Source organism: Primulina huaijiensis, chromosome 2 (assembly GCF_012295235.1).
Source record: "Primulina huaijiensis isolate GDHJ02 chromosome 2, ASM1229523v2, whole genome shotgun sequence".
Taxonomy (NCBI): Eukaryota; Viridiplantae; Streptophyta; class Magnoliopsida; order Lamiales; family Gesneriaceae; genus Primulina; species Primulina huaijiensis.
Window position 1 is genome coordinate 23109390 of NC_133307.1, and position 10796 is coordinate 23120185.

At 35.5% G+C, this 10796-nt stretch overlaps 1 protein-coding gene across 1 annotated transcript; it reads left to right on the plus strand.

Annotated features, from left to right (window-relative positions):
- Positions 1 to 366: 366 nt before the first annotated feature.
- LOC140960173 (AT-hook motif nuclear-localized protein 21-like) lies at positions 367 to 1575 on the plus strand. Its single transcript, XM_073418333.1, has one exon. It carries the CDS (start codon positions 619 to 621, stop codon positions 1411 to 1413), a length of 795 nt encoding a protein of 264 aa, XP_073274434.1. The 5' UTR covers positions 367 to 618; the 3' UTR covers positions 1414 to 1575.
- Positions 1576 to 10796: the final 9221 nt, after the last annotated feature.

Consider the following 10796-nt stretch of genomic DNA (forward strand, 5'->3'; position numbering starts at 1 on the left):
TAGTCTTGCATTTTCTCATATAGAGCCAAAGTAGGAGTCTTATTCCAGCCAAAATGGGACTCGGTTCTTATCTACACTTTGGATCCATCTTCTACGGCGTCGGGCNTTATATAATTTAGTTTTCCATGGGATAAGGACATTAATTTAAATAACCAACTTGATATTTATATTGTATTATTTGTTTTAAAGCCATAAGTTTAATTTTGCATAATAATAAAGGTGTAATTAATTATATATGTAATTAATAGATAAGTATTCACGATAATGATGCATATAATGACAATATGTCACGTTGAATAAAAATTTAAGAGTCATGTAAGGATACAAAAAATAAATCAAATTTATATAAATGGACGTATGATGGTCTCGTTCCCTTTCCCCTCTCTCTACATACGCTTTCCTCAACCTTTCCTTTCTCTCAACTTGTTTCCTGTTATTTTTTATTAACTCCTTGGCTTCCAATTCTTGTGCTTTAATTTCTGAATTTGCTCATTAAAAAAATCATAATATAGTTCATTGTGTGGTATTATATTTTGCTCAATTTATCATACTTTATTTGAATATATTTTACTTTTCTTTAATCATTTTGTGGTTTCCTGCTCGACCTTTTAAGTGTAAATGGCTGGTTTGGACTTGAGTTCAGCGTCTCACTTTGTTTCTCAGCTCCATCTCCAACCGCAGACGGATTCCGACGATGAACCCAACCGCAACTACTTTTCCAACGATAATATAGATAACTCTTATCCGGTTTCCGGAGATGCGGCAGCACGGAGGCCGAGAGGCCGTCCACCAGGCTCCAAGAACAAGCCTAAGCCTCCGGTGATCGTGACTCGAGAAAGCGCGAACACGCTTAGGTCACATATCTTGGAGGTGGTCAGCGGTACCGACGTGTTTACGGCGGTGGCGGATTACGCCAGGAAGAGGCGGAAGGGGATTTGTGTATTAAGCGGTACAGGAACCGTTATTAACGTGAGCTTGCGGCAGCCGACTTCGGGGGGGTCGGTAGTGACGCTGAATGGCCGGTTCGAGATATTGTCGCTGTCGGGTTCGTTCCTTCCACCGCCCGCGCCTCCGGGAGCCACCAGTTTAACCATATACTTGGCCGTTGGACAAGGGCAAGTGGTGGGAGGGAATGTTGTCGGTGCGTTGATTGCCTCGGGCCCAGTTATTATAATCGCAGCCTCGTTTACCAATGTGGCGTATGAAAGGCTGCCGCTGGACGAGGAGGAGGACGAGGGGCTTCGACAGTCGGATGGCGGTGGAGTAGTTGGTGGCCACCAATTTCATGATCCATCACTTGGGCTTCCTTTCTTGAATTTACCTTTCAATGATATGCAAAATGGTCAGCTTCCGATGGAGGGCGCATGCGCCGCCGCCGGAAACTCCGGCGGAGCCAGCCGGCCGCAGTTTTAATACTGTTAAATTTAAAGGTTTGACCATTTCCATGAGTCATCGTCAAGACATCCTCTCCATGTTGTACATTTATTTAATCGTTTTTGTACCGTCTCTTCATATTATAAACTTTACGATTAAATTAATTCAGCATGATTAAGATAGGAGAAGAATAATTATTTTCATATTTTTTAGGAGATAAAAATTAAATGAGGATTGGGAAAAAATGGTTTCATCTTATTTGAATTAAATTACTGAAAATTTTATTTTAAATTAATAAATTTTGATAGAATTGCTCAGTATTTAATTCAAATTTTAATCTTGTTTGACTTAATTAGTGAAGTACACTATGCAAGAAATGGAAAAAGTCATACCAATTTTGCCAGCACTAAATTGGCAACTTGAGCATTATTATGGTAAGACTCTTTTATTACAACTTGTAGTAATAAGTAACCTACCTATATGTGTATGTGTGTGTCTGCTTGCGTATGGGTATTAACTATTAAGCGAGGAGGTTAGAAAAAGTTGATCGAGAGTGGTAATTTTTTAGAAAACAATTTCACTGTATACATTATATTTGATTTTGAAAATTTTCATTTCTGGTTTCACTGTTGATAAATTTGTGTACCCAAAAAAAGTTTACTTCTTGAGGCAATGTGATATGCAAGAATAACTGGTTCAAGTTGTTGGCCAGTTTCTTATTTTAAAACCGAATAATTCCACATATTGAATGTTTATTATTGGTTTGTTTGGTCAACTTCGGGTAAAAAAAGTCTGTCTCGGTTCATTTTCGAGGAAAAAAAATGTATATTGGCTTCGCTACAGAAAGTCAGAAACCATGAGAAATTTTTGTACTAGTGAAATTTTTTTAGTTATGCTACATGTACATCCATATTTGTACATCAATTTGTACAACACAAAGAATTCAATGTAAAAATTCAATTTGTCAAAATCTCACTATATATTGAATGCAAAATCTCGCGATATAACAGTAAAATCTCGTGATATAATGGTTGTAAATATCGCTGTAACGATATATTGGTTTTATCTCTAACAATATTCGAAATTTTTTAAATAAAGTTTGGGTATTTTATTGATACAATTATCAGTCTTTTCAACTGCAAATTTTGTGCACGATGCATATCTTATTATGGTTTTAGTTTTACTAATAAATATAATTGATTTTTTTTTTTAGTAGATGATGAATTTGTTACAAGTTGCGATTAAAATTTACAAGTTGTGATTAAAATTCAAATCTTGTATGGACACTCATTACCACTTATCAAAACAAACTTGTTGACAAATTCTGAAGTGACACAATTCTCACTCAAGTCCAGTTTGATTTGCCTCAGTGTTCATATTTGATTTTTCTACCGACTAAACAATGGCCATTGTTCCCCTGGTCAGAAATATTTTTCATGTATCTATGTTATCTACACTATCTCATTAAGTTCAAGCCACTTAAATAATTAATTTTGATGTCATGGTTAATTTTTTAAAATATCAAAAAACAATTATTTAAAATCATAAAAATACTCTATTTTCATTTAATAAAAAATACTATAAAAATATATTTTAGTAAATTTGTGTGTGTGTGTGTATATTATTCGATAACAGCCAAGCCAGGAGTCAGGGATGTCAACCGAAATATGAAACCAGTAAATTTGGCTTCAACGTCGCTATGGTTAAAGTTGGTCCTTTAAGCTTCATTATTAACCAGGCTATGATATACTTTTCAGGGCAGGGCTAACATTGGCTTCGAGACCTGACCTGTTGGCATCCCGGGACACTCCCCCATCCCAGGGTGCACCGCACCATTCAAGCCGCCTTCGAAGCAGTAGGGGAACAGGGTTGCTCCTACAATTGTTGCTTTGGTGATCATCTACCTCTGAACTCTGTGGATCGAAAGGAATCTATCATCCAGATCAGTCGACTGGGTGATAAACTTTTAAAACCAAATCAAAACATTCGAGTGGAGCTATATGTAATTTAGTATATGAAAAGGAAATGGATTGAGATTTACTAGGAATAGGGTCTAAAGTATAATGGCAAAGTCGTCCTGTATGAAACAGATTTAGTAATTTGGTGGCTACCCTCTTACAATTAGTTTCTTCTTCTGATTCTAAAGGAAGATGGAAAACCTTCAGGAGAAGATTGATCAAACTCTTCTTCCATAAGTCGAGCCATATCATTACTATTTTCCACGTCACCCGTAAAAGATGAAATGGCCTCAAAAGGGATCCGTCTTACGTTGTTGACAATGAAGTCCTGGGTGAAAAATAATCAAAACGGTTAAATTTGGAAATGTAAGAGAAAGTGGTGTTGCAACTTTTTGACATCCCAAAGTTGTTATCAAGAAAGTGTCTTGGAACATGGTGAGTGCTTGGTGGGTGTTTGTACCAAAAATAAATTTGGTACAATAGATTTAGCCCATCCCAGTAGGATAAAATTAGCCAATGAAGCCCAACACAAAATAACATAAGAAACCTGCAAGTTATTCATAGAAAATTTGAACGAGTAACACAGCGGAGGAGAAGGAGAAGATAATGGGAAGAGATCGTGTACAGTGCCTCGCGGACCGAGTTAATTTCCTCAATTGCCCGTATTCTGATGACAACGGAATCTAAAAATGAAGCAAATATCGGGCAAGTTATTTCTCTACTCCACATCATTATTTGTTTCTCCTACAAACATTTAGAGCACGTTTGGTAGTTTTTTTTTTTTTAAAAAAAAGTGCTTTTTAAATTTTTAACTTGTTTGGGTGGTCTTCTAAAAAAGCACTTATTTAAGTTGAAATTAGAGCTTTTTTAAAAACCCTATTTTAGAGCTTTTTCAATTAGCTTTTTTAATAACCTAAAAAACAACATCCACCAGTAGCCTCCTCTCAATCTTTTCTCCATTCTTCTACAAGGTACCATTTTTTTTTCTGTCGAGGTTTTTGTTCGTTCATTTTTTTCTGCTTTCTTTTTGCTGCAGAATCTACATTCCCTATTCATTTACGTCTGTATTACGTATTGTGAATTAGATAATTATGTTACAATTCGGTCAATGATCCGATAAATCCAGGAAGTCAGGGAGGGGAAAGTATTTGCTTATTCCATTTTTTTGCAACTACGTATATAATATTCATCAATTCTTGTGCATTAAATATATAATATTATATTAATTAAAATATGTTATATACCATAATATTATTTAATCCTTGTTTGTATTACTTTTTCATTTATGATATTGTGAATTAGATAATCTATTGTTTTTTTATGTTTTATTTTTTGAATATAGAATGTATTCGAAGTTAGCTCCTAAACGAGGATTATCAAATCCAAGTCAATTACCTAGATATACGATTGAGACTGTTGAACCTGGATTTGTTGCTGATGGGAATAATAAGGCGGATTGGACTGATCAAAATACCGAAATATTTTTAAAAATTTGTGAGGAAGAAATTGAATCCGGCAATAAGCCTACCAAACATTTAAACAAAACGGGGTACACAAATTTAGTTTCAAAATTTCATGAGAGAACGGGACTTGCTTTGAATCAAAAACCATTAAAAAATAAATGGGATTCTATGAGAAAATATTTTGCACTGTGGGCACAACTTATTGGAAATAATGAGACTTGCCTTGGTTGGGATCATAACAAGATGACCGTGCAAGCTGATAATAGTTGGTGGGAGGATAAGATTAAGGTACATAATTTATATACTACATTTTAAATTTTTAATCAATTATTTTTATTTATTTTTTGTTACGTTGCAAATTACAGGAAAATCCCGAGTATGCAAAGTTTAGATTGAGGGGACCCAAGAATTTAGATTTATTGGAAAAGATATTTAAAGGTTCCATAGCAATTGGCTATGCTGCAATAGCACCATCTGAGGATCAACCAATTCATAATAATTTCAACGATGATACAAATGATTGGGATGTTCAGTTAGATGGAGAGTTTCAAAGTGATGTTTATATTAATGTTGAAAGCCAGGAATTTATGGAAAACTCAACAATGGGAGCTGACAGCTCTATGCAGCAAAGGAAGAGAAAAAGAAGTGAGAGTGGGGAAAAAAGAGGTCTCATTGCCACTAGGTTAGCCGATCAACTTGATCGTGTCCTTCAAGAATTTGAGACTCAAAAGTCTATACACGAAACACCAAAAGATGATCCATGTAGCATTGAAAATTGTCTGGCGGTTCTTCGTAGTTTGCCTGGTATGGTGGTTGGCAGTGAGCAATTCTCCATAGTTACTAGAGTTTTGGGTAAAAAGCATAATAGGCAAACATTTATCGGATTGAAGGACTCGGAACTCCAGCTTGGTTGGGCAAAGACATTCACTAAAGATGATTTGAAGCGTTATTAACATGAGTTATGTTTTTAGGAAAAATAGTTGAATAATGCACTTGTTTTTTTCTTTTATTGATTGATGAGTCAACTTTACTAAGTAGTATGTTTAAATTTTTAATGCAATAATCTAAAGCTTTCAATGTTTATTGTTTTTTGTATATATTTATCTTTATTCATATATTTTCACATGATGTCTGCGAGTTCAGGCTCCACTATATCAGATAACTCTGATGCATCAAGTGATTCCGACATTTCCGTTGATTCTATTACAAATACACATGTCTCTAAGAAAAGAATGGTTTTGTTATCCTTGTGTGGTGTTACGAATTCTGTTTTGAAATATATTGTTAAAGAAAAATGTAGGACATCGTGGTTATCAGGATCTCAATGGGTGGCAGAGATATTGAATGGTAATGAGACACGATGCTTTGAAATGTTTAGAATGAGGAAACATGTTTTTTTATAAACTATGTGACGATCTACTCCAAAAATATAGCTTACAGCCAACAAAAGGAGTTGATATCTATGAAAAGTTGGGATTATTTTTGTACATGATGGGTCAACCTGCTTCAGTTAGAAATGTTCAAGAGCGTTTTCAACACTCAGGGGAAACTGTTTCAAGACAGTTTCACAGCGTTTTAGAGTCCATATGGAAGTTGTCGAGAGATATCATCAAACCTATCGATCTTAATTTTACAGATGTCCCTCAATATATTAAGAATGACAAAAGATATTGGCCTTATTTTAAAGATTGTATAGGGGCTATTGATGGCACACATATATGCATTCGTGTTCCGCCTAGCAAGCAAATAGATTTCATTAGAAGAAAAGGGTATACTTCAACAAATGTTATGGATGTATGCGACTTCGACATGTGCTTTACTTTTGTATGGGCTGGTTGGGAAAGTTCTGCTCATGATTCTAAAATTTTTAAAGAGGCTATGCGCAGAGAGAGATTGCATTTCCCACTCTCACCTGAAGGTTTGATATTAATATATCTTATATGTTTTTTTAAATATTTGTTAGATAAATATTTACACTTTAACTCTTATTTTTTGCAGGTAAATATTATTTAGTTGATGCAGGTTATCCTACTTTCAAAGGCTTTATGAGACCGTATAAAGATACTAGATATCATTTACCTCAATTTCGATTGGCTCCAAAGTTCAGATCAAAAAATGAAGTATTTAATTATCATCATTCTAATTTAAGGACGGTTATTGAAAGAACATTTGGAGTGTGCAAAGCACGATGGAAGATATTACAAAATATGCCAACATTTTGTCTAGATACTCAATTTAAAATTATAGTGGCATATTTTACTTTACACAATTTCATTAGGCGATACGATGCGGCTGGAGATATTCTTGAACAACTCGAAAATATTGATGATTTACAAGAAATCGAGCAAGATGGTGAAAATGTTTATGTCCATGACAGAGGTACGAGATGGCAAGAGCCAACACAAAAAAATATTACGGAAATGAAAGAATTGAGAGATGACATAAGAAATTCACTGCCAATACAAGGTCGACATTGAACTATTATTTTTTATTTAAATAAATTAAAGTAGAATGTAAACATTAACCATTGTTATTAACAATTGTTTTTATGGTTTTTAAGATTTCAATATTTTATTGTTTTGGTATGGATTTAATTATTTATATTTATACATCACACTTGTTTAGAAATCCGTTATAAAATATATATCCAAATAAATTTATTAATTTAAAAAGTGCTTTTTATCTATTCATCTAAAAACAATATTAACACAACTTTTACTTAAAAAAACAATTTTAAAAGCCAAATTAAAAAAACACTTTTTTAATCAAAAAACTTTTGATACCAAACGGGCTCATCTTTTATAGATAAGCTGCTACATTATGCTTAGGCATGATTCTATCTAAACAAATTAATTCATTCCCAAATAAGAAATATAGATTCTAGTTCAAAGAACAGTACTTTCAGCTCCAATATACGAAAAGGGGACCGGCCGGACAATCCGGTTAAAGCTAGAAAATTGTTTTTAGTGGATCCCGGCACTTCACCAAACAGTAGAAATTCATCAATTCATGCCTCGAAGAATAACAGCGGACACTGGCACACACGAACATCTCAACAAACACGTGAAGGTCGTATCAACTCCGTATAAATTACAGTTATAAGAAAGTTACCCTGGAATCTCGAACTTTAAGTATTAGATCGACAAGTGGTAAGCGTTCGCAATGGCGCGAGAAGCAGCGGCCATGTGAAGAGTGTACCACCAATCTCAGCCTCCGTTTACCGCCACCTGCTTCACTGCTTCCTCTTATCTTTTGAATCAGATTAGCCGTGGCCGCCATCTTCACAGACGAGGCTAAGGGAGCGTTCGGCATGTTGCACATTACTCCATCCAAACAGTTCAAGATAGCCCATCGATTTCATTTACGGGCCGGACAAATGTTTTTGTGGGCTGCAGTTCAATGAGTGGGTCAGGACCCATCCAAGAAAAGAATGGTCAAAGCATATTAGCTGGAAGTGTAAACAAACTCAATCGAGTCGAATATACTTAAAAATTTAAAACTGGAATTTGGATACAAATAAGTATATTTGAGCTCGAGCTCAATTAAAAGCTCGTAAATTTTAAATTTTTTTTGTTCGAATTCGGCTCGGAATTTGATAAATTTGAATATAAATAAAATATTTTTCGAACTGTCAGTTCGATAATTTCGTTTACACTCATCAGTCATATTTGGGCAGAGTTGGTCCCAATTCATCATTTAACCATTGTCCACTCTGGCCTAGATTGAACCAAGGTGAACAGCTCACGAGTCACTAGCTCATAAGCGGTTTGATCTAAGTTTGACTCTTGTTCGGTTCGAAACCCTCTCAAGTAGAGCTCAAGCTTTACAGTCTTAACAATTAGATTTATGGAAAGTGAAAGGTTTTTTTGGTTTAATGAATTATCGAATATAAGCTAGATCCAAGTTTGAGCACTTCAAAAATTACTCTGGTTGCGAGCAATTTGCAAGACTTCCATTCGCCCGAGTTTGAACTTGTTGAGTCAAATTCAAATAGTATGATAATCAATGAAGCGATACTTTTTTTTTTGTTGTTGGTAATTTATGATTTCAAACATAAAATATTATTATGAGGAACACGAGTCTGAAAATCTCTCTTTTAAAAAAGTGAAGTTGTATATCACCAAGTGGTGATATATGATAATCATATAAAGAATTTTCAGAAACAGGGTCAAATGTGGGGGCTCTAGGCTGTTAGATAATTGCAAAAATTATCTCAGAACACAATTTATGAGGACTTAAGCTTGTCTCACCTCGTTGTCGGTAAATGCATGTCTTGTGGAATAATCAAAATTATACTTTGAAAAAATTGAAAACGTGGTTGGAGGAAGCTTCAAAGAAATTTCACGGGAATTACGTGAGAAGACAGAAGACGCGTTTTATACGCGTCTTCACACGGTCAAGAGGCTCTATAAACAGAGCTCCCTCTTTCATTCTGAAATTATCCCTTCTTCGATTTTCTCTCATCTAATAGCATTTGAGTGCTTAGTTCTATAATATTTGTGAGGTGTTTTGTTCTCCTGTATTAAGAGAGTGTGTTCTCTTCGGAAACACAGTGAGTGAGTTGTACACCACAAAATATTATAGTGGAAATTCTTTTCATCTTGCCCGTGGTTTTTACCCTAATAATTTTTAGGGGTTTTTCACGTAAATCTCGGTGTTCAGTTTATTCTTTATTTTCGGGTTTTATTATCTCATATTCCGCACGTGAGACCAACAAGTGGTATCAGAGCCTTGGTTTAAAATTTCTTAAAATTCTGAGTATGCTCTGTGGTTGCAGCCTAGACTGATCTTTAACATCAGAAAAGATTTTTTGAGATTTTTTATTTAAGGCAGGAGAATTTTGTCCAGTCTACTAAAATTGTTGTAGACATAATGGCGGGCAGGTACGAGATAGCAAAGTTCAACGGAAGCAATTTTTTGCTGTGGAAAATAAAGATACAAGCAGTTTTAAGAAAGGAGAATTGCTTAGCGGCTATTGGAGATAGACCGGTGGACATTACAGATGATGGAAAGTGGAATGAGATGAATGACAACGTTGTTGCCAATTTACACTTGGCTATAGCAGACGAAGTATTGTCAAGTATCTCTGAGATAAAAACAGCAAAAGTTATATGGGATACTCTGACAAAGATGTACGAGGTCAAGTCGCTACACAACATGATTTTCCTAAAGAGAAGGCTTTAGACTCTTCGGATGGCGGAATCCTCATCGATGACCGACCATATCAACACACTAAATACTCTTTTTGCCCAACTCACTTCCATGGGGCATAAAATAGGGAAAATGAACGTGCAGAGCTTCTACTTCAAAGTTTACCAGATTCATATGATCAACTTATCATCAACATAACCAACAATATTCTAATGGGTTTTCTAAGATTCGATGATGTCTTCACTGCGGTTCTCGGTGAAGAAAGCCGGCGCAAGAATAAGGAAGATAGGTTGGTAACATCGAAGCAGGCAGAGGCTTTACCGATGATAAGAGGAAGATTTATGGACCGTGACTCCAGTGGGGGCCAAAGACGAGGTAGATCAAAGTCAAGAAGTAAGAAGAAAAATATTTACTGCTTCAAATGTGGCGGTAAAGGGCACTTCAAGAAAAAGTATACGAGTATTGACAAAAGTTCTCAAGGAAATGTGGCCAGTACTTCAGGCAGTGGTGAAATATTATTCAGCGAAGCAGCAACTGTTGCAGAAGGCAGACACAAATTTTGTGACACATGGATTATGGATTCAGGAGCGACGTGGCACATGACGTCTCGGAGAGAATGGTTTGATCATTATGAACCAGTCTCAGGAGGATCTGTATTCATGGGAAATGATCATGCCTTGGAAATCGCTGGGGTCGGTACTATCAAAATTAAAATGTTTGATGGCACCATTCGCACCATACAGGAGGTACGACATGTGAAAGGACTGACGAAAAATCTTTTGTCCTTGGGGCAATTGGATGACATCGGGTGCAAAACTCGGATCGAGAACGGGATCATGAAAATTGTGAA